The sequence below is a fragment of the Thrips palmi genome, unplaced genomic scaffold (assembly GCF_012932325.1).
Source record: "Thrips palmi isolate BJ-2018 unplaced genomic scaffold, TpBJ-2018v1 HiC_scaffold_18, whole genome shotgun sequence".
NCBI classification, from domain to species: Eukaryota; Metazoa; Arthropoda; class Insecta; order Thysanoptera; family Thripidae; genus Thrips; species Thrips palmi.
In genome coordinates, this window is record NW_023144627.1 from 355775 (window position 1) to 379792 (window position 24018).

Below are 24018 nucleotides of genomic sequence, written 5' to 3' on the forward strand. Positions count from 1 at the left end.
CAAGTGGAGCAAGGTGCAGAGGGCTGGGCTTCGTTCGCTCTTTCTTCAAATTATTTCCATAGAAGGAATATCTCTGACATGGTTGAAATTGAGCAGTAACAACAATCACTCCCACCGCAAAAGTTTGACCGAGGAATCCTGACGACTCTTGAGCAGGGGGTGGTCAAAGTGGGAAGGAGATGAGGAGAAAAATGTGAAGGGCCTATTTCAAGTACACTGCAAGAAAAAGTGTGGATAGTACATTAAAAGTACAACAAAAACTGTACAACAGGGACTGTAGAAAGTACAACGAGAATTTTACAAACCACAACGAGCACAGCACTTATCATGCCGGCTCCATTGTACTTTGTACAACAATTGTTGTACTTGAAAAGTACACTAAATTCCTGATAAAAAATTTGCCAGAAATTTGTGTACTTTTGTTGTGGTTATTTTTCCTGCAGTGTAGCCAAGTAAGCTAGATGTGGTAGGAAACAATTTTGCCCTGTCAGAAACCCTTTGCTCTGTGGATGTTGTGACTTGCCCTAATGCGGAGAAGTTCTAGGACTCCAAGCACAAGCACTATTTACAATGGGCAAATTTTATGTAAGACACCCTTATTTGATGATTACCCCGGTTCGCCGTACTGAAAAAATTGCCAAATCTTACCTTGGAACTGTTTCCGACCTTTTCAACTCATTGTATGGCTTTAGTTTCCTAAAACTTAAAAATGACACTGCTTTAGCATGTTAGAACGCTGCTCTTAAAATCTTACTGAAATAACAAAACCTTTATGTCTTACTCCTACATGCATAGTTGTTGAGACACTATGGTACTGCGATCTCGACTTTTCTTCATTTTTAGTACTGTAATCTGGATTCTTATGTTAACTTAAATCGGAGCGATGGTTAGACTGTCCCACGAAAAATTACATGTTCTGTTAACGCACGGGGCACTTGAAAAATAAGTTCTAAATGTAAAAAAAGGGACAACCGCTTGTTGGCAAATTTCAAGTTTTCTTCACAGCCACGGCGCTTCCCGGCCGTCCCTCGCGACTCGGTCGGACTCTTAGTACCCTCGCGTAACATTCCAGCACCAACCCGACCCTTGCCGACCCCCAAAAACCCTTTTAAATAGCCCCAAAAAAATAATTTTTTTCAGAAATTTTTGTTGAAAAGTGCTGAAAAAGGTGCAAGGAGTGAAGATTAGGGAAATCTGCGTGGCTCAATCGATTGGAAATCATCGAAAACCCAAATACCCAAAAATTTGGGAAATACCCCCGGTCAGAAATGGCCGCACCCGTAGCAGTGCAAATACGCAATTTTCGAGAAACGGCCTATTTTCCATCGAGGCGTTCCAGACCAAAAAAGCCACTTGGCCGGCGACCATCTCGGATCAAGCTCAAACTTTTTTCAGGGTTCTTTCATCTCTACGGACAGCTAAAACACCATAGGAGTGAGATCCAACTCAAACTCCGGATTTTATAGGGGACCGAAAACCCCCCAAAAAGGCTGTTTTTGAGGGGTTTTTGGGCTTGTTGGGTTGGTGGAACAGGCTGGCCAGAAAATCTTCCCCTTTTGATTTTTTTTGTAGAAAATAGTACGCTCTTTCGAATGGCGTGTCGAACGAGGCTCTACGACGTCGGGCTTCGAGATTTGAGCATATCAGGGCCGTTCGAAGTATACCATCGGCGATTTCACTCCTCTTTGGCTTAAGGGGGGACCCTGGTGAATAAATGGCATCGTAAACTACGACAAAATTTGTCGTAGAACGACTTCTTGCGTTCCTGGTTGACACCTACATGAGTCGTCTTGCATGGACTCTGTTCATTGATGACTTGTGGACAAATTTTTGTGACGGAATCTTGATATCAGCCCTACTTTTTTTTTCCAAAACCCCCTAAAAGTTTGAAAAAAAAAAGGGCCCAAAAAATTTACTTTTCTATGTTAAAATTTGAAAATTCATATCTGAGGACAGAAGTTGAAATTGAAAATTCCGTCACTGAAATCTCTTCTATACATCTTAAGGATAACCCAAAAAAATTTTCAGGACTTTCCGTTCCAATGAAAGACGCAGGAAGATTTTTCCCCAACGCTCTAAAAACACTAAAAAGCCACTTTTCTCAGAGACCGTTCAACATTTTGGATTGAATTTTGTTTTGGGAACTCACCATAATGAACATAATAATTAATCAAAGTTTCAACTTCCTGGGATTATTTTAAAGCCTACTTGAAAGTTTCACCAGGGTCCCCCCTTATGGCACCTTACCCCAAGGGGAAATAACTACAGTCAAATTTGTACACCAAAATTCATCAAACATGTAAAATTCATTGAAATTCGACTGAAATTCGTCAAAATATGACTGAAATTCATCGAAATTCGCCTGAAATTTGACTGAAATTCATCGACATTCGATTGCAATTCGACGGAAATTCATCGAAGTTTGACTGAAATTCGTCGGATCTGTACACCGAAATTCACAAGTGATTTCCCCTTTCCTTACCCTAATACCAGTGGTAAAAGGCCCAAAAGTTGTGTTGTTCACAGTTCCTCTAGTAATTGCCTGAGATGGCTGAAATTTTGTGGGGGTGTTGACCTATGGGAAGGGGCGCAATGAGAGTCGACTAAAAGGGGGGGGGGGGGCGTTACGGGCTGCATAACGTAAGGGGCAAACTTGTCCGTTTTTGGCTGAGCGATAGCGAAGCCTGTTACTCCAGTGGGGTTGAAAGTTTTTCATGTCTGTCTGTCTGTCTGTGTGTGTGTCTGTGTGTCCGCACTACTCCTCCTAAACGGCTCGGCCGATTCTGCTGAGATTTTGCAGGGTCATTGGGCATATCCTTGGCTCGCCACACACCAAAATTCAGCTTTCTATCTCAATCCATTCGGTCATATTAGCCAATAAACACTTTAAAAACGGCAGGAAAGAGACAACTTTTTTGGAACTTTCAACTTTTTGTCAAATTCAATGTCGTTATAATTGTTTTTGACCCATTCAGACCTCCGACCGAAAGTTTAGCCCCATTAGTGAAGATTTTGATGACCAAATGCTCTTTTTGAGGGGATCACGCCCATTTCCACGGTATGCCAAGGAAGGCAGCCTGCCGAAGGCAGGTTAGCGCCGCAGGCCAAGGTAGGTGTATTCGCCAGGCGTGGATTGTCGCAACTGGCGCAGCATCGCGAAGCCTGTTACAAGACACAGTCTGGCGTACACCTACCTTGTGTAGTATTGATTAAAACAGTACGGCACATAATATATCGACTACACAGTGCTCATATTGTTAAAGTCTCATTAATCACAGTAACAACGTCTACGCATGAATACAAAGAAACAATCCGCGAAAAAGCCGAAATTCCCCCCTAATTACGCGCCTGCCTTAGACACCACTTAAGCCGATGGTATACTTCGAACGGCCCTGATATGCCGATGTGCTCGCTTCGTCCAGTCGAGCTCACACCTCAGCGCCGGTCGCCCAGCCGCACTGCCGCCGGTCACACAGACTAGACTAGCCAGCCCGGGCCGGCCCCGGCACAAGCCTAGGCTCGGCAGCGCCCACGCGGCTCGAGCGTCTGCCCGCCGGGCGACTTCGTCGCCTGAGTTGCACACCCCTGGTGTAAATGCTCTATGCCGTGTCGCTCGCTGCTGCCTTCAGCGAACCCCGCCCGCCCCCGCCGCGCCCTTTGTCCTCTCCGGCCCGCGACGCTTCGAGACTCGTCCTTTTCACCCTTCTCCGGTTTCCACCCGGTGTCTCGCTGCTTGCGCTGCTGCATCGGCCTCGTAGCGTCGCAAGGCTGCGCAAGGCCGCGCAAGGCCCGGCGGGCTCGGTCCCCGTCGGCGTTCCAGTCTTGACGCGGCGCGTGTCCCCGGCCCTCGCCCTCACTCTGGTAGACCGCAGCCGCCGCAGTGACTCGCCCAGTCCTCAAGTCGTGTCATTCGGTATCAGTCGAGTTGGACTTTGCCGTGCCAAGGCCCCGCGTCTTGTCCATGGCCGTGTCGTGTCAGCCAGGGCCTTGGCTGCCTTGTCGGTCCGGCCGTCAGGGCCGCTCTGTTCATGTTGGTCTCTCTTGTGGCACTCGGCTCCTTATACCCCTCCTGCCGTGAGTTTGATAGGCCAGGGGCAGCCCCACTATAGTGCACTACGCCACTGCGTAGCGGGGGCCGGCGGGCCACCAGAACCCGACCTCAAGATAGATAAGCAAGAGTGGCGCACACTGCCGACTGCCGACGCGCCGCTTCTCGAGAGGGGCAGGGGTTGGGGGGGGGGGGGCTGCACTATGCGTTCTACGCACTCAAGGCTCAAGTGCGTGTGTGTGTAGACTGCTGGGGGGGTGTGGCGGGGCGCGGCGGGACGTGGCGCCTCGGCAAGGGAATGAGCTAGGGGGGCAGCTACGTGATGCGTGCTAGCAGCGTCTCGTAACGACGCGCAACGCGAGGGACGCACTTCATGAGCACTTGATAGCTGGGTGTCGAGGTTATACGACGCGCGCGCAACCCGAGCCCCCGCAGCCGCCCCGATTCATGGTGCGGCGCGCGGCACGGCGCGGCACGGCGCGGCGCGGCAGACTGCGGGCCCTCCGCTCATAATCTTCTAGGCAGGCCAGCCAGCCGCTGCCTTGCCAGCGAGGCGCTCGGCCTCTTCTAGGCTTGCTAGTCAGGCAACGAGGCAACTGCTACCTGGCTAGCCGGAAACTCGGTACTCTCTGCACGAGAGTACAAGCACGCTGATACGTGAACGTATCATCTGCTAAAAAGGTCTAATGTTCTGTTTTTCTGTTCACAGGTCGGTCCTCCTCTCGAATCCCGAAGTGTCGGGTTAACATTGCTGGAAGAGTAGCTTGGGCTTTACCCGCCTTGTTAGAGGTGGACATTGGGCCTGAAACTAAAGGTAAGAAGCACCAAGGATGTGGCTGGACGTGCACCGCGGCGCCGTGTGTCTGCGTTTGCTCACCCGTTGACTGTTGCAGGTCTCTTCGAGTTGGTGAGGACTGGTGTCACTACTGAGGATGGGCACGCCGAATGGGAGGCGGCAGCCGGCCCCGCTTCTCATGCCGCAACACCTGGTATGGTGAAGTGCATTTTTTTGCCCTGACACTTTTTTTAAAATATCCCATTGGGCCATGCACGTACGCCGCGGAGGGTGTCGGCAATTTGATTTCCAAAAGTGAGTACCCTGTTATTGAGTTGGGCGGAAATGCTTGTGCCCGCTCGTTTTCTTTTATAACCAATTTGTCCGTTACAGCGTCGAGCATGTTCAACTTTTTGATGTGTGTGCTGCGCTCTGCCGCGGAATGTTTGGCTCCAACATAGCTCGAATGACAGACGGTGATGCAGCATTCGAACGGCAGATGATCAACGACGTAAATGGATTGGTGCATGAAACGATTTCGCAGAATCGTCTAGCTACGGAACTTAATGTTCCGGAGCTGAATACTCCAGAATTTGTGTAAGTCTCGTTACCCCTGTGCTTGTTTTGAAGTGGCTCACGTCTCACCGTCCGTGTTCCTTGCAGGAAAATGCATGAACATTTCCTGAATGTCACATCTGGGCGGGTGCGCCAGGCCAAGTTCAAGGCGGCTGGTGCCGTGCGTTCCTGTAACCAGGCGTAAGTAGATGCACTTTAAGCAGCATGTTCGCCCTTAAATCGTTTCTTGACTTCCGTTTTACTTCCAGGGAGATGAACAAGTCCTTCGCCGACTTAGACAAGTTTTGTACGGCGTTCAAAACGTCTTGCATTGGCTATCGTAATGCTTTGGCCGTGTAAGTTGTAACCGATGCTATTGGTGGCATTCCTATTCCTGCAATGGATGATTGGCTAAACTGATTGTGTTTCTTCCACAGGGCTCTTCCCAACGTGGGTCAGGGTAACGACCATGACGACGACGACGACGGTCCGGGCCCCAGCTCGAAGCCAGTCCAGAAGCCAGTCCAGAAGCCTCTTAAGAGCCTTGACTACACGTGTATGGAGTAAGTTAGTCGTTTCAGTTGCCACTTGGTGGTTTCTAAATATTCCGTGGTATTAATTTATTTTCCTTGTTTTAGTACCAGCTTAGCATCAACGACAAGCAACAAACGGCGGCGAGAGGAGGAGGACGACGAGGACGAGGAGGAGGAACCCCGCGCCCGCACCCCCACCCCTCCACCGCGGAAGCGGCGTCCGCGGCGTCGAGACGACCACGACGACCCTCCCCCGCCAGCTCCTACCCACGCCAAGAGGGTGTCTAGTACTACGTTTACACGGGGGAGCTAGCCTCGGTCAACTCGAGGGGTGGGGGAGTGGAGGGGAGACACCACTCAGCCAGGGCTAGCAGACGTCGTGTTCACGCGGTGCCGGTGGAGCGTTGTTGGGGTGACTTTCTAACCTCAAGATAGCCTAAACAATTTCGAATTTAAGTCGAAATCAGGTCGAAATTTGCTTTACGCAATCGACAAAGGATATTTTTATTCAGAAACGATCAGTTACAAGTGGTAAAAAACAAATCAATAAAAATTACATAAAATAGAATATGTAAATTAATGATTTCATACAACAGAAAACTGCTTCCCAAGTTTTTTCCAACGATTTCACAGGTGTATTCATAATAATAGAAAATAGATGGGCTTACAACACCTCAAAAACACTGCGCACACCTAACCTCACTTGACCGTGTGGTGTTTACACGTTGGAGTTAGCCTCGGTCAACGAGTTAGCCAGGGTAGCTCGAGGGGTCTAACTCGTTGACCCACCTACGTGTTCATGCGCGTGAGTTGACCCCGGCTAGCTCGAGACCTACCCCCTCCACTCCCCCACCCCTCGAGTTGACCGAGGCTAGCTCTCTCGTGTAAACGTAGTATAGGCGGCCCAACTGGTATGGGGTCGCCGCCTAGGGTCGCCTCGCACCTTCGGACCAATGGACATGACGCAAGCGGGAACCGTGATGGTGAAAGGTATGTATGCTTCCTGTGTCGCAACTTCTTAGAAAAACAGGGAATCTGCATCACGCATCGAAGCTTGAGGTATTACTCGCAAAACTTGCGAGGCTCTGTATCTACTTAGGGCAGAGGCCTAGGTTAGGGAGCTGTAAAGGCTCGGTTCGAAGGTATCTAATCTATAGGGCCAAATATCACTAGTTCCGCACCTGTCTCAATGCTTCTAATAATGAAACGTGTTGTCCTTGTACCCCTTTACGAGTTGACGTCGATAAAAGTTGTGGGTTTGCCGCAGAGCCGAAGCCAGGGGCTCGAATTTGTCAAAAAACAGCATTGTTGGTGGATTTTTTTATTTTTTTTTTTGGAAAAGTGTGTACTTTGAGGCCAAATATCTCGAGTTCCCACCTGGCTCGATGACCCTCATGTTATCACGTGTTGTCCTGTTACCCCTCAACCAGTAGGCATCGAGAAAAGCCGCGGATTCATCAACCAGCAGAGGCCATGGGCGTCAAGATCTATAAATTCGGCGTTTTTACCACTTCTTTTTCAATAATGACGTCCCTGTGTCGCATGGATGGTCCTGTGGCACTTTTTTCACTAAAATACGTCTTTCTATATTAAGTCTAGTCAGTTAGAACGATAAAATATTTTATGTCCCACTTTCCGACCTTTCATTACAGTGACGCTCGGCAAGAGCAGCTTATTTGGGCCGTTTTGGGGAATTTGTTTCCTGTACCTCCCCTCCCTCCTCCCCCTCCCTACCCAGCCCCCGTCCACCGACTGCATTGCGTTCTATGTGCCCCTACACTCCTTTATAAACCTCTGGTCATAGTATAGACAGACTTGGTCAGTACAATCCTCCATAAAAGCTGAAAAAAGGGGGAAGAATTAAAAAATTGTGGTTAAAAAAGTATGAAAATTGAGCTCTGGGACACATATGTGTGGTGTACGGTGGTCCAGCCAAGCTGCAAAACTTGTATTTAGTGTAGGCGGTGACCATCCGACCGTGCAACAGCCGCCCCGACAGTTTAGGATGGAATGTGGAACCAAAAAACAAGAAAAAGTACAAAAACTCCGCTTTTTGGCAGAAAACGCCTGGTAGGGTCATGAAGGAGTTGTCCTATCGCAAAACTGAGGTCATTTATGGAATCAGCACAAAAAAACGAAACTTTTGAGTGCTATCCAAAAGTTGCATCTGAAAAGTCGTGCATATCGACGCACCCTAATGTGCGTAAAGAAGGAAGAAAGAGGAAAGCGCTCCTAATCTAAAAGCAGATCTGTCTTTGTTGGCGCACCCTAGAACACTTCTGTCTTTGTTGGCGGGACGCGATGCAGATCTGTCTTTGTTCATAGGAGCCATCAGTTTGTAGGGGTAAGGGCGGAAAAATTTCCACTGAAATAAATAATGCGAATGGACCAATTTCTTTAATTGAGCGAGCGACGGTGGCGATCTCTATGGTTTCGGGATGACTTCGCAGTCCACTTTCACGCACATGTGAACTCTGTCGGTGTCATTCGCGACTCGCGACACGAATTGAAACTGGTAGCGCCCATAGGGCAAGATCGGCACGTTAGGTAAGATCCAATGAATTGTATCATTTAGGGTGAAGCGGCCCTGCGAAGAAAACAGAACAACAGACAATTTCAAGGAATCTTCTAACTTTGCACATCATCATCATCAGGGCTGTTGGGACTCAGCAGACCTTAAGCGCCCGAATAGGCAACTGCAACAAACACAGAACTCAGACTGCAGACCTCAAATGCGGGCAGTGTGTTGTTTCAGGCAGTCATCCTCTACTTCGATGGGTCATTTTCAAAACATATTAGATTGGTGCTTCTGTTTAAAGAGTCTTATCTGCAACGCAAGCGAATACAAGTTTGATCATTTGGAACAGCTACAAATGAAAATGATATGTATGTGATTTAAGTCACACAGACTGAAGATCAAAGAAACCAATCGTGCGCGCAGAAAAATGTTCCGCTTATCCTCTTTAGCAATTCATATGGACAAACTTCGTGAAATTTGCTTTCGTTGCTTATGAGATTCCTGAAGCAGGGGCGCCCAAATGAAATCTTTTGAATAGTACCCCTCGACTCGCGGTGAGGGATTTGCATCAAGTTATATCTTGTCTCAGGGTTACATACACACTAAACTTCTTACGGATACATCCTATCTGTATTACGGACATTTTTGTGCAATTGCAATTACGGATAGATTTTGCTTGTAATACAGATGATTTCATCCGTATTACAAGCAAAATCTATAGTTTTAGAGTTTTACGTCCGTACCATACGGATATTTTCGTCTGTATGTTACGGACGTATAACTCTCTGTAATACGGATGATTTCATCCGTATTACAAGCAAAATCTATCCGTAATTGCAATTGCACAAAAATGTCCGTAATACAGATAGGGTGTATCCGTAAGAAGTTTAGTGTGTACGGTCCTGCCGTTTTTTGGCGCGACACTTTATTCCCGCCCCTGCAGCGGCACGAAGTCACGCCGATAGATTTTCAGTGATCCCCCTACCATTTTTTGAATAGAAGGGCGGGCTACACCCTTATGCTGGGGACTTGGGGTAATATGAGACGCATGATTTTATCGTTAGAATTATAATGCTCGTGGCATTTAATGACTCATCCCTGTCAAACTTCACGGCGAAAAATGGTACCATCGAGAGTAATTAGTTTTTTACAGCAGTGGCTCTCTTTGTGGCCGAATAACGGGCTCGGAGTGAATCTTACGCGAACCAAACTCCGTCTTACATCACTCCGAAATTGTCTGATATTGCCCCGGCTTACGGTACAAACGCATGCTTGACGCCGTATAACTCCATGCGTCAAGCATGCGTTTGTAAGTGTGTACTTGCAAGCATGCATTTGTAAGTGTACTTGACCAAGAATGCGTTTGTAAGTGTGTACTTGCAAGCATGCATTTGTAAGTGTGTACTTGACCAAGCATGCGTTTGTAAGTGTGTACTTGCAAGCATGCATTTGTGAGTGTGTACTTAGTAGACAGTTGGGTACTTGTTGTTAGCGCTTGCTAGAATGTCCATCGACCCTCACTCAGATTTGCTCGAGCCCCTAATGAATGGCCATCGGACAGAACAACCTATTTTCAATGGGTTTCCCATGTGACTTACGCCCTTATTCCCAACGGCCGCTGAAACGTGTCACGGGTGATACGCACCGCCGGTATGGAACAGGTCTTCTTGCTGCCCATTCCCGGATTATATTTGACGACGATGCGGAACAGGTTAGGAATGTTGTCGCGCACTGCGGAGCATCCCATCCGGGTGAACTTCGCGACGAAGAAGTTTTCCTTCCACTGATTGTTCGATCGCTTGGCTACGGTAACACTTGTCTGCAAAAAGAACGTCATAGCTGTGTAAGCTTACATGCGGACTTTACTATCGCAACACGGTTTTACACCAACACTGAAAATCTATTGGCGTGACCTCGTGCCGCTGCAGGGGCGTGAATAAAGTGTCACGCCAAAAATCGGCATGACAGAAAAGTCACGCCAAAAACCGGCGTGACTCAAAAATTCACGCCAATTTTTGGTGTGAATTTCTTGTCATGCCGCTTTTCAGTGAAGGTGGTACGTTTCGCGATGTTTTGCCAAAGGGGAGCATATTACTCCACACTACGAGAAAAAACTACGGAAAAGTCTTGTTTATTCTCTCCGCACCAAGAACCGTCTTTTAAAAAAACGGGGATCCTTCTAACTATAAGGTCTCCGTTGACAGAGCGGTGCCACATCAGGATGGAATCGTCCACCTCGAAGGTCCCCGAGGAGGCACGTCTATTCCCAACGGAGTTCCCGATGACGATGCGAGCATTCTGGACCTTCGTTCCGACCATTCCTTAAAAGGGTCTCATCAAGATCTACTCGGATCAGGAACAAACAAATTTCCTGGTCAAAAGCATGGGGTGGCAATCACTGCAAGAAAGAGTGTGGATAGTACAACAAAAGTACAACAAAAACTGTACAATTATAGTACAACAGGGATTGTTGGCTGAGCGATAGCGAAGCCAGTTACTCAGGTGGGGTTGAAAAGTTTTTCCTGTCTGCGTGCGTGCGTGTGTGTGTGTGCGTGTGTGTCCGCACTACTCCTCCTAAACGGCTCGGCCGATTTTGGTGAGATTTTGTACACTTTTTAGGTATGTCCTTAGTTCGGCACACGCGAAATTTCACCATCCTGGCTCAACTGGTTCAGTTTTTATAGTCGAAAAACACATAAAAAACGGCGAAAAATCGATTTTTCTGCAGATAGATCACTCCTGTCTTGGAGAAAGGGGCGTCTGGGGGGCGGAGCGCCCCAGCCTCGGCAAGTTAAAAAGTTACAAGGGTCAAGATCGTGTTATCTGTAGATGAGGCATCTCTGTCTAGAATGTAGGGGGGTCTGGGGGGCGGAGCCCCCCAGCATGCAACAAGATAAAAAAAATCACCAACATTGCCTGCCGAAGGCAGGCTAGCGCCGCAGGCCAAGGTAGGTACGCCAGGCGCGGATTTGAGGAACAAGCAGCGAGACATCGCAAAGCCTGTTAAGACAAGACGTGGTCTGGCGTAAACCTACCTTGTAGAAAGTACAACGAGAATTGTACAAACCACAACGAGCCCTGGACTGCCCGGCACTCGTCATGCCGGTTCCATTGTACTTTATACAACAATTGTTTTACTTGGAAAATACACTAAATTCCTGGTAAAAATTTGCCAGAAATTTGTTTACTTTTGTTGTGGTTATTTCCTGCAGTGATGCCCTACACCTTTCTTGACGCCATGTTCGACCCCACCTTCCACAATAATTTAACTTTCTCAGTCGAGTCCCAAAATACTAAGTCCAATAGGGCTAACCTGTTCTGTTACTACGATAATATACGAATTTAGAAAGTGTTTAGGCCAAATTTCAACTCACAGGCTCAAAACGTTTCCGAGATTAACGTTTTTAAAATATAAGTGGATACTTTTTTTGTAGCGTTTTCAGCCAAACCCAATTTTTCTCTTGTTTTGGAGATGCGGTCTCGCGGGGTGAGAATTGATCGTACATGCGCTCCGCTCCGCCAGAGGCTTTTTTTTTTTTTTTGGAGAAGTCCGATCGTGGATCGATCTCCGATTTCCTTTTTTTTCGGCCAAAGGACGTCCTAGTGGGTCTAAGAAAGGCCCCAAAATATTTGGGCCGAAACATGCACGGTTCAGATTCTATGGTTTCTCTAACAACTTTTCACATAATTTGATCAAAATTGAAAAATCACCTTTCTCGGGCCTCTATGCACTCGATTGAGCTCAAAATGAGGTATCTTTTTGTAAAATCACGCGAGGGATACGAATCCGGAGCCCGTCTGTTAAGAAACAAAAAGCGTTGCATACACTAAACTTCTTACGGATACATCCTATCTGTATTACGGACATTTTTGTGCAATTGCAATTACGAATAGATTTTGCTTGTAATACGGATGAAATCATCCGTATTACAAAGAGTTTTACGTCCGTACCATACGGATATTTTCGTCTGTATGTTACGGACGTAAAACTCTTTGTAATACGGATGATTTCTTCCGTATTACAAGCAAAATCTATCCGTAATTGCAATTGCACAAAAATGTCCGTAATACAGATAGGATGTATCCGTAAGAAGTTTAGTGTTTAAATTTACATGTAATTCGTGTAACGAAATTACCCATAAATTGTTTTCAAATTTACGAGGAAATTTTTTACAGTGCAATTATTGGCCGGCCCGCATCTATATTACAATGTAATTGTCCCCGAAGTCTTCTTTGTATGTCACTTCTCCTGAGAGCGTCTGCGGGTCGTACGGCCGAAGAGGGTTGAAATGGCCCAGGCGGACGGGCAGCTCCACGTTTTCTGATGGACACGTGTCCCACCGATTGCCGTAGGCGATGTATGGGCCCTGCGGAGCAGAGCACTAAGTTCCGAGGTTGCGATACACTGCAAGAAAGACTGTAAATAGTTCAACAAAAGTACAACGAGAATTGTAGAAGAAAGTAAGGGAGGGTGGGGCACCTAGTGACACTTTTTGGATTTTGGCACTCACTCCGATACTGTGCGAGAAATGAATGTGCTTACACCTCAGAAGGTTGCTTTTATCCTTCCTTGATCGCAAAAACATGTTGTGGCGTTTTGACAACACCTATTTCTATTATTTACATAGCTTCCCGCAGACCTCTGCACTTGTCACTTGGTGCCCCAGCCCGGGGCACCTGCACAGTAAAAAAAGATTCGCCGATTCGGTGACGTCTGGGCGCCAAAACGAGAATATTACAAGAACAGCAACACCCTCAAACTGTTCTGGCGGCCCTCTGTTCGTTTCGGCGACGCTCGGTCTAGTTTCGGTGGCGCTCGGTCCGTTCCGGAGCGGCCACCTCACCAGAACGGCACTGCAGTCACCCTCCCGCCAGCGACTTTTAATCGTCGTATTAATGTGAAATAGGACACAAAACAAGTCAGGGGCTGTCAGTTATCATTCGCGTGACTCATCAAAGCGTAACGTTGCCGGCGGGCACGCACAAATATGCACAAACAGCTCAAAAACAGTTGTTGTGGTCATCCTAACCTCTCTGGCGGAACACCACCTGGTGACGCAGGTCACCGTTTTGGTGACAGACCGTCGCCGGGTTTGTAGGGGTACCCGTTTCGGTGAGATTGGATATAGAACGACCACCAAAACAGCGAATCTTTTTTTACTGTGTGGTGACAGGTCATATAACTCACATTACCAGCATGGAGCGACGCTCCAGCTTATTGAAAATTATCTGTTTTAGACTCTTTAAGCTTTTTGAATATCAAACCATTCTGAACGGCGCCATTATTCCCCAGGAAACTGCATTTTACTACAGTGCCAATCAAATTCAATGTTCTACGAAATTGTCGTACACATTAGTCTCATTTATGTTTCGTTGTGTGACAATCGGTGACAATTTACTTCGCGGTTGCCAAATCGATGTTTTGAAACCATTAAATCGTTGAAATACGGTAAATAGAGTGTGTCTGTCACTACCTGCCCCGGGGGCTCATTTCCGTTCAAAATTTGATATTAAAGAAATGAAATCATATGTTTGAGCTGGTTCAGCGAAAACAACTTACTAAAGGTCCTTATTATTGGTTAAAAGTGCCAGAACGATCGGCAGTGCCGTGTACTGGAAGAATTACGAGAAAACATTTTGTAAAAAAGTCGTAAAATCTGTGATTTTGGGTAATTATTTTTTTGCTTTTATTCTAGGGGCTAAAATATTTTGTTCAAAGTCTCACTTTCACTTGAACATGATTCCACAGCACACGACCTTTAGATAAGCCACCTCAAGTTGTCTGAAAGTGCCATAGAGTGGCCAGGGCACCTCTGTGTCACTAGGTGCCCCTGTCACTAGGTGCCCCACCCTCCCTTACGAGGATTGCGAGTCCTGGGTTCGACTGCACTTGATGACAGTCCCATTGCTTTTTCATTGTGCTTTGTACAATATTTGCTGTACTTTTAAAGAACAATCCATACCCGATAAAAAGATACCAGGAATTCTTGTAGATTTGTGGTGTGTTTCTAGCAGTGTACCTGTGTACCTGATAGAGCAGCTCCACAGTGAAACACATCCTCGGGAGTGGGTCTTTGTGACCGAGGGTAAGTTGCTGGCTGAGCGATAAAAAACCCCACCAGAGTGGGTCTGGGAAACTTTATGCACTCTCAGACCTAAGGTAAAAAATCAATTGTGGGTCACATTTTTGAAAATTCGAAATTATGGCCTTTAAATCTGACCTGGTGATAAAAGTGCATGTGCGGCCTTAAACTATGGTCCTTGGACTAAGTTTTGCAGCATATTAGCCCCGTCTATCATCCTTATTTACTAAGCTGTGACTGTTTTAAAAATAGTCTGTTTTGGCCCACAATTGATTTTTGGAACCAGTTGTGGGTCAGCATTGTAAGAAGCTCAAATTTGGATATGATTTGCTTAAATACGAGATAAATTCACTTCTGAATTCATTTTTCGGAATCGTGAAAACTGCAGGATCTGTAGCACAATGAATCAATTGTGGGTCACATCAATTGTGGGCCATTTCGTCTTTTTGCTTGTAAATTGACCACTTTTGCAAGATATTTCCTTATTTTCATTTATTAAGGGGAGGTTCTGGTGAAAATCTTGCCATTTCCCAAATGGATCCCAGTGTCATAATTTGTTCGGAATATAAAATCTTTCTTTGAGGAGACTAAAATTTGATTTTTGAAGGCACATCCCAGGCTCTGAACCCAGTCGAAGAGTCTTTTTGAGCCTATTTTGGCTGTATCTTAAAATATCTCCTTGCGCATACTATTTTGTCGTAAAAGGTTGACCTTGACATTTTTCACTTCTTCGATTCATTTTCAAAAAATTCCGGCATGCATAGCTCAAAATTTACATTATACTATTAACTGTAAGCTTTTTAAGCTGAAAAGTCCCTAAAATTTGTCTATTTTGTACATTTTTGATCAATTATAGTGAAATGATTGGTTAGAAAGCTTGCGAATGAAAATGTTATTTACATTTTGAGTTGTGCATGCCGGCATCTTTTAAAAATGAATCGAAGAAGTGAAAAATGTCAAGGCCAACCTTTTCCGACAAAATAGTATGCGCAAGAAGATTTTTAAAGTTACAGCCTAAATAGGAGAAAATGGCTCTGCGACTGGGTTCAGGGCATAGAATGTGAGTCCCCAATTAAAACTTTTATTAATTACTTGGGAAGACATCAAATTTTTGACTAATTTTCACAGTGGGACCTATTTAGGAGAAAATAGCATTTTCACCAGAACCTTCCCTTAAAGGTCCCTGGTTCTCAATAAACCAAGCAGACACGTTTTTCACTCAAAGAGGAAAAATATATAAACAGGCTGATTTCACTCTGAGACAGATGTGAGTTAAACGTCCTGGATTAGAGATGAAACTTTTGTAGTGCATATTGTAGGGCCGCCGGTGTGGTAGACAATCCAACACCACATCCTGTCATGAGGTATTGTGACAATTTATTATCTATTTCAGTCAGAATATTTAGTCTGTAGGGATTAATTTGACTCGTTTTAACAGGGCCGGACTGGCGACTGGCCACGGGTGCCTAGCCAGCAGTTGGAGAGCGGTCCCCTTCCGGGCGCTATGTAAGCCCCGCAATGCCCCCCCCCAACAAAAAAGCCTTATAGCATGGCAGACTGGAAGAGCTAGCGTTGTCATCCGGGGCTGTAGCCTAAGCTTAACGGGTCATTCCATATAAGATTTACACGGATCAGGGCGACCATTGACGATTTCGACCAAATTTGGCACGAAGGTAGCCCTAGGGGTCAGGAACATGCCCATAAATTTTTAGGTCGATATCTCAAGTGGTTTGGTCAGAATCGGCATTTTAATTTTTTACTCTTAAATAATTTGTAATTTCTTCAAAATGGCTCTAAAAGGCCATTTTTTGTCGGATTTTCATGCGGCAAAGCTATTCCGACGTAAAATGCGACGAGGAATCCGAATCTGCCCTCAGATTTGGTCTAGCGTGATTACCAGTGGAGTAAATTGCGAAAAACATGAAAATGAAGCCTTATTTCACGAGCCTGTCTACCCTAGTAGAAAATCCAAATCTGCACTTCCGAACAGACTAAATTGTAGTTCATTTCATGGGCTTTCCAGATCTGTATTCAAAAATAGTGGGTGTGGCCCTCCCTTAGGAGCTGTAGGCCGCAATAAACAACTCTGCACTCAAATTTTGAATAAATAAAATGCACATTTTTGAGCTTTGAAGCTCAGTGGTTTGAGCTACACTCGTGCCGCTTATACCATTCAAAAGGGAATTTTGAGACGAATCCAACGGTACCAATATGAGCCCGATCGGGTAAGTGGATCCCAAACTGCGCCCAAATGCCGCTAAAATTCAAAATTTGCACTAGATGTTTTTCCAATTAAGAAAGTAAGTAAACGGCAGCATTTTAACTTGTCAAATGTGTACTCATTTACTCAAAATTTCATAAGCTTTCGATTGGTATATAGAAAAAGTTGGGTTTCGTCCTCTAAACACAAGATTTCTCAATTTTACTGAAGCTATGCACGCGAATCGGCTCAGACGCCCCGTGCAGGTAGGCAGCCCATCCGGCGCGCAGGCTTTCCGTCTGTTTGGGGTTGTTTGGCTGTACCCGCCCCATCCCTCGCCGGGCCCCGCCCCACTCGCCCCTCTCCGGACCCCACCGCGCCCAACCCCCTCACCCCACCCCGCCCTACCCCGCCCCACCCCCACCCCGCCACCGCACTCCGCACCTTCAACTCACTTCGGCGTTTAGGCTTCCGCGTCCATCTCCCGGCCGGCAGTCTCTTGGAGTGTCTAGCTTTGTTGTTGCTTGTCGATATTGTTTTCAACAACATATAAAAATTTCAACTAGCGTACCTCGTCTGGAGACCAGCAGCAGGCAGTACCGTCATGGATCGAGGTATGTGTCTGTTTACACCTCTACTCCTAGGTTATGGTGTCTTTGTTGTTGTTTTGTCTCAGTGATTTTCTTTGCTTTTTTAGGCTCTTTCCATCTCATTGAATTTTAATAAGCTCTCTTTGGTCTTAAGGGGGGACCCTGGTGAAAAAATAGCCAAAATTCCAAAAAATAGTATTTTCAAAGTTCATAGATAAAAATGTGTATAGAAGGTTTCAGATTCAACAGGTTGAACACTCTTAAGCTAAGTGGGTAGTTTCTTTATCATTTGGAAGGAAATAACATTGAGATCAGTTGTCGTTGGCTTCTATGCTCAACTTCACAGCTTTGCTCAGTCGACAAAAAATTTTGTCGTAGAAAGACTTTCTACGTTCCTGGTTGTCACCTACATGAGTCGTCTTGCATGTACTCTGTTCATTGCACTGCAAAAATTTATGTCCGGAATAAACGACGGATCCTTCGGCAAAAAAATTGCCAACTGTTCCTTCGTTAATTTACAAAGCTCTTCGCATATTTACAAAAACCTTCGTTAAGTTTTAAAACGATCTCTGTCGATTTCACAATCATGATGGAAATTTACGAGGCATCTTCGTAAATCTACAAAGATCCTTCGTAAATTTACAGGGGAACCTTCGTTAATATACAGAGAACCTTCGTAATTATACGTCTGAAATTAACGACGATCCTTCGGCAAAAAAATTGCCAACAGTTTCTTTGTTTATTCACGAAGGTCCGTCGTAGATTAACGAAGCCCGTCGTAAATTTACTTAGCCCTTCGTAAATTTTCAACACTCTTTGTACATTGACGATGTTTCTTCGTAAACTTACTTAGAACCTTCGTAAACTAACGACGAACTTCCGTTGATCTACGATAGTTCCTGTAGGAAAGAAACATTTACAGTGCACTTATGGACATACCCAAAAACCTTCGGAAAATATTCCGTCGTAAATTCACAACATAATTTTTAACAGTGTGATGACTTGTCGACAAATTTTAGTGACAGAATCTCCTTTTTCAAGCTTTTAGGTGTGTTTAAAAAACAGTAGGGCTGATATCAAGATTCCGTAGCAACCAGGAACGCAGAAAGTCTTTCTACGACAAAATTTTTTGTCGACTGAGCAAAGCTGTGAAGTTGAGCATAGAAGCCAACGACAACTGATCTCAATGTTATTTCCTTCCAAATGATAAAGAAACTACCCACTTAGCTTAAGAGTGTTCAACCTGTTGAATCTGAAACCTTCTATACACATTTTTATCTATGAACTTTGAAAATACTATTTTTTGGAATTTTGGCTATTTTTTCACCAGGGTCCCCCCTTAAGACCAAAGAGAGCTTATTAAAATTCAATGAGATGGAAAGAGCCTAAAAAAGCAAAGAAAATCACTGAGACAAAACAACAACAAAGACACCATAACCTAGGAGTAGAGGTGTAAACAGACACATACCTCGATCCATGACGGTACTGCCTGCTGCTGGTCTCCAGACGAGGTACGCTAGTTGAAATTTTTATATGTTGTTGAAAACAATATCGACAAGCAACAACAAAGCTAGACACTCCAAGAGACTGCCGGCCGGGAGATGGACGCGGAAGCCTAAACGCCGAAGTGAGTTGAAGGTGCGGAGTGCGGTGGCGGGGTGGGGGTGGGGCGGGGTAGGGCGGGGTGGGGTGAGGGGGTTGGGCGCGGTGGGGTCCGGAGAGGGGCGAGTGGGGCGGGGCCCGGCGAGGGATGGGGCGGGTACAGCCAAACAACCCCAAACAGACGGAAAGCCTGCGCGCCGGATGGGCTGCCTACCTGCACGGGGCGTCTGAGCCGATTCGCGTGCATAGCTTCAGTAAAATTGAGAAATCTTGTGTTTAGAGGACGAAACCCAACTTTTTCTATATACCAATCGAAAGCTTATGAAATTTTGAGTAAATGAGTACACATTTGACAAGTTAAAATGCTGCCGTTTACTTACTTTCTTAATTGGAAAAACATCTAGTGCAAATTTTGAATTTTAGCGGCATTTGGGCGCAGTTTGGGATCCACTTACCCGATCGGGCTCATATTGGTACCGTTGGATTCGTCTCAAAATTCCCTTTTGAATGGTATAAGCGGCACGAGTGTAGCTCAAACCACTGAGCTTCAAAGCTCAAAAATGTGCATTTTATTTAGTCAAAATTTGAGTGCAGAGTTGTTTATTGCGGCCTACAGCTCCTAAGGGAGGGCCACACCCACTATTTTTGAATACAGATATGGAAAGCTCATGAAATGAACTACAATTTAGTTTGTTCGGAAGTGCAGATTTGGATATTCTACTAGGGTAGACAGGCTCGTGAAATAAGGCTTCATTTTCATGTTTTTCGCAATTTACTCCACTGGTAATCACGCTAGACCAAATCTGAGGGCAGATTCGGATTCCTCGTCGCATTTTACGTCGGAATAGCTTTACCGCATGAAAATCCGACAAAAAATGGCCTTTTAGAGCCATTTTGAAGAAATTACAAATTTTTTAAGAGTAAAAAATTAAAATGCCGATTCTGACCAAACCACTTGAGATATCGACCTAAAAATTTATGGGCATGTTCCTGACCCCTAGGGCTACCTTCGTGCCAAATTTGGTCGAAATCGTCAATGGTCGCCCAGATCCGTGTAAATCTTATATGGAATGACCCTAACCTAACCTTTGTATCGTAGTACTAAATGTGACAGCAGAAAAATGAAATTTACTGTGATCCATCAGTCATCCAGAAGCGCAGAAAACAAAAAATAGCAGGAAAACTACCGTAAAATTCGTCTAAAATAATGGGTCTGACATGGTAGCGAACGCTACTTTGCCAGCACCCGCGCACCATGGCATCGAATGATTTCGGCCAGACTATGGTAAATTTATGTTCCCTGACCTATTATGAATCTAAATCAGGAAGGGCGTCCAATTTTATCTCGTAATAGCTTCACGGTGGCAATTTGAAAAACACACGATTTTTCGCCTCGTTGGATGGGCGCCATTTTCACGACTTTTTGAAGGGCCTTCCTTTGCAGCCTGATAGGAGCTGTTACAGTCGTCGCTCGGACATACACGCTATTTGGGAAGACAAAGAAAGATTGGAGGAAGGTCTACCGCGAAATTCAAATCGATTCAATCTCTGTCGGGTCTGCGGTGACCCGTCGAAAAAAATGACCCACAATTGATTCGTGACCCACAATTGATTTTTTACCTTATATGGAGTATTTTCTCTCCCGGGTGATTCCGTGCGTAGGGGGTCATTTCAGGTCACCGGGGCCTTGAGCCTGAACTGAGGGTGATTTGGTAGCTTCGGCAATTCAAATTTGTTTTACTAAACGAAGACCATGTCCTCATGTGGATAAGTCAATCTAACTTTTGATTTTTTTGGGGTTTTGTAAGCTGCTAAAGTGTCGTTTTGTAAGTTCCGTCATGGTCACCAACACCTATAAGGCAACATTGCCATGCTGTAGTATACACACTAAATTTCTTGCGGATACATCCTATGTACATATTTGTGCAATTGCAATTACGGATAGATTTTGCTTGTAATACGGATGAAATCATCCGTATTACAAAGAGTTTTACGTCCGTACCACACGGATATTTTCGTCTGTATGTTACGGACGTAAAACTCTTTGTAATACGGATGATTTCATCCGTATTACAAGCAAAATCTATCCGTAATTGCAATTGCACAAAAATGTCCGTGATACAGATAGGATGTATCCGTAAGAAGTTTAGTGTGTATGACTCAGCCACATCAAAAGAAAACTAGCTATTTCACTCTCTTCCCTGACTTATTCTTCACAAAATTACGGCAGGTGACTTTTGTATCATCACTTGTTGAACCCGAAACAGCCTATGAGGAAATGTCCACCGTGTGACCATGTGACCTATGCTGCTTTCACAACTGACGATCTACTGGGGTTCCTTTTCGTTATAGAACCTCGCGACCACTTGGGATCGAAAGAACATAAAAAAACGCTTTCAGAAGCCCGTGCCCGCGGGACCTGGGGCGGTCAAACGACGCTTCCAGGCCGCCAGAATTGTTCAAAACGGTAAGGGTGTAAAAATAGATGTAAATTCCGTTTCGGGCCGTAGCTCCTCCATCTGAGGGAGAAAGTTCCCACAACCTTCGCTGAAAAACGCTATTTTGGATGCTCAAAATGACACCGTCAACAGTTTCTACCTACCTTGTAACCCAGCGGGTCAGGAGACTAAACATTTCGCTTTGTAAATTCCGTAATCTGTAAAGTCCGTCATTATTTCTGTAAATTCCGCCGTATTTCATAGGGGGTGAAATTAAAAGTCAACTTGTAGCGCTGCCACGCTCAGAGGGGTACTGTGGGGTACTATGTATGCCATCTACACCAAATTTAGCCCCTAAAGTTGAACTTAAAAAAAAAAACATTTGGCACATCCAAAATGACCCTCTACGCACGGAATCACCCTCCCATAACGTTGAGCAAAGGTAAAATGTACTATTTTCTCTTTAACTATGCACAATTTTGATCGTTATAAGGATAAGGTTGTCAATCGATCATGTAGAAATTGAAAAGCACATTGCAAATGACAAAAAGTCAGGTTTAATGGACTAAAGACAATGAACAAAATAGTGCATAGCTAAAGAGCAAATAGTACATTTTGCGTTTGCACCAAAAACCTTATGGCAAGAGATATAAAGTCAATACGAGACTGAGAGTGTGCACCGCACGACAAAGGGGTTGCAAACGTCAAGTGTGGATTTTTGTGACAGGCGCAGCATCGCGAAGTGTGTTACAACAATCCACGGTATGGCCTGCACTTACCATGTAGCTATTTTATACATGGGTTGGAAAAAGTGTTCGAGGGTGTTTCCACTCAACAAAATAAACATGCATTCCTAAACCTACTGTTGTGTTGCTCTCTCCATTCCCTTAGTATCCCACTATTGTCAGCTTTACAATTAAACGTAGTCACGGGAGAACCAATTTTCGGAACGTACAGCAAGGGTGTTGATTTGTCTGCTTCGAACATGGTGAAAAGTCATCAACAGTACAAGTGCCCTTACTTTGGAGGAAGAGCACAGCGTCGTCATGGCTTACCTACAACATACAGAAATGAAATGAAAAAGTAAGGTGTTTCCGAATGTTTCGAAATTACAGTAAAAAGGCGACTCAAATCGGCCACACAGCAAAGTCCTTACGGATAGCGTGTTTGTAGGTTTCGGATAGTTTTGTGCAGCCATATTACGGATCGAATTTTGTTTGTAATACGGATGTTTTTGTCCGTATTACAAAGGTTTTGTTGTCCGTAATTTACAGATAATTTCGTTGTAACATACGGATTCCCAAATCTTTGTATTACGGACAAAAACATCCGTATTACAAACAAAATGCGATCCGTAATATGGCTGCACAAAACTATCCGTAACCTACAAACACGCTATCCGTAAGGACTTTAGTGACCACTACAGAGACCGCCCTCACTGTAAAAAATTCCGTACTTTTGTGCGGAAATGGCACAGAAAAATATAGTACGGAGGTACGGAGACGGAACGTTCCGTACTCGCTCCATATGGACCCATGTAAATGGGTACGGAAAAACAGTACGGAATGTTCCGTAGTTGGCAAGTACGGACGGTCCAGGCAAATTATTGACCAGAAATGTTCCGTACTTTTTCCGTACTTTTCTCTCAGTGCTCTAAAAAGCTCTAAAAAAATCAAAATAACGTTTTTGGGTAGCGCCTTCGGGACTTGAACCGGGGTCAGAGCCAAAACCTGCGCTATTTTCTTCCTCAGCAAACCTCGCGAACGAATGAGTTAATGTTAAACTCGAAGTAAAAATTTTCGTCGTAAGCTTTATGTACCCAGTGAGGTGCCTGTTGACTTCCTCGGTGCACTTTGATGTTTTGACCATGCCGTGCCGATGTGGCACTGGCCGCCCGGACAACGAAGAGATGGACAAATAACAGGAAATGTTGCGGCACACATGCGCAACTTTGGCCCGCTCCGAGTAGTTTTTTTCATGTTCTTGTAATTTTTGCGTTTCATGGTGGGATTTCATTAGTATCATCCATTAAGATATTTAAAAGTGAAAATTCTTCAGTTTTTTGTGAAGGACGTTTTTGTTCAAGGTGTTCATGTTCTTCTTGCGGTATCCGTTGCTGAGATCGTCCTCGATCCTAGACTACACTGTTGGAAATAACAAGGAAAAGTAGCGATACACGGTGAAACCAATGTCTGGAAATTTCCAGATATTTTTTGCCATTTCCAGACATTGTCTGGAAATGGCCGTTTTTTTCCAGATATTGTCTGGAAATGTCTACTTTTTCCAGATAATATCTGGAAATGGTGAAATCCCAGATATATATCTGGAAAAAAACGGCATTTCCAGATAATATCTGGAAATAAAATTTTCCAGATAATATCTGGAAATTTCCCAGATACTGTCTGGAAACAAAGGCCTTGACGCCGAGGTCCATGGATTTGCGACCTGGGGGTCCCCGATGATGTCCCCGAGGTCCCCAGGACACGGGAAGTCCAACGCCGAGGTCGCCGACGCTCTAGGACAAGCGGTTCCGGAGATACGAGGACGTACCACAAGGAGTCCGTCAAAGCAACTTTTTAGTTGGAGGCCAAAATCATCATCGGCCTCTGGCTGCGTTCCACTTGGGTGTCTGGGACTTTTGACTTCAGCATCGTGTTAAGGTAGTGCTAGACTACC

General features: G+C 45.1%; 3 protein-coding genes across 3 annotated transcripts in view; 1 reads left to right on the forward strand and 2 right to left on the reverse strand.

Annotated features, from left to right (window-relative positions):
• Positions 1-24018, reverse strand: part of LOC117645446 — a 175436-nt gene that overhangs the window by 95644 nt on the left and 55774 nt on the right. The window lies entirely within an intron of this gene.
• Positions 4637-6471, forward strand: LOC117645269. The gene is made up of 8 exons (XM_034385336.1): positions 4637-4670; positions 4758-4862; positions 4942-5138; positions 5217-5420; positions 5487-5579; positions 5648-5734; positions 5816-5941; positions 6017-6471. Exons 3-8 carry the CDS (start codon positions 5095-5097, stop codon positions 6222-6224), a joined length of 762 nt encoding a protein of 253 aa, XP_034241227.1. The 5' UTR covers positions 4637-4670; positions 4758-4862; positions 4942-5094; the 3' UTR covers positions 6225-6471.
• LOC117645270 lies at positions 8384-23192 on the reverse strand. The gene is made up of 5 exons (XM_034385337.1): positions 23162-23192; positions 22298-22397; positions 12638-12796; positions 10028-10248; positions 8384-8498 (listed from the first exon to the last, which is right to left on the reverse strand). The coding sequence occupies exons 2-5, from the start codon at positions 22388-22390 to the stop codon at positions 8483-8485; spliced, it is 489 nt and encodes a 162-aa protein (XP_034241228.1). The 5' UTR covers positions 22391-22397; positions 23162-23192; the 3' UTR covers positions 8384-8482.

What these genes read in the sequence shown, in the direction of transcription:
- LOC117645269 (XM_034385336.1), top strand. Translation starts at nt 5,095, where the DNA reads ATGCACGTACGCCGCGGAGGGTGTCGGCAATTTGATTTCCAAAA. An exon ending in CTGAATACTCCAGAATTTGT is followed by an intron (nt 5,421 to 5,486) that starts GTAAGTCTCGTT and finishes TGTTCCTTGCAG; the next exon opens with GAAAATGCATGAACATTTCC. An exon ending in GTGCGTTCCTGTAACCAGGC is followed by an intron (nt 5,580 to 5,647) that starts GTAAGTAGATGC and finishes TTTTACTTCCAG; the next exon opens with GGAGATGAACAAGTCCTTCG.
- LOC117645270 (XM_034385337.1), bottom strand. Translation starts at nt 22,390, where the DNA reads ATGACGACGCTGTGCTCTTCCTCCAAAGTAAGGGCACTTGTACTGTTG. An exon ending in GACAAATCAACACCCTTGCT is followed by an intron (nt 12,797 to 22,297) that starts GTACGTTCCGAA and finishes TCTGCTCCGCAG; the next exon opens with GGCCCATACATCGCCTACGG. An exon ending in ACTTCGGGGACAATTACATT is followed by an intron (nt 10,249 to 12,637) that starts GTAATATAGATG and finishes TTCTTTTTGCAG; the next exon opens with ACAAGTGTTACCGTAGCCAA.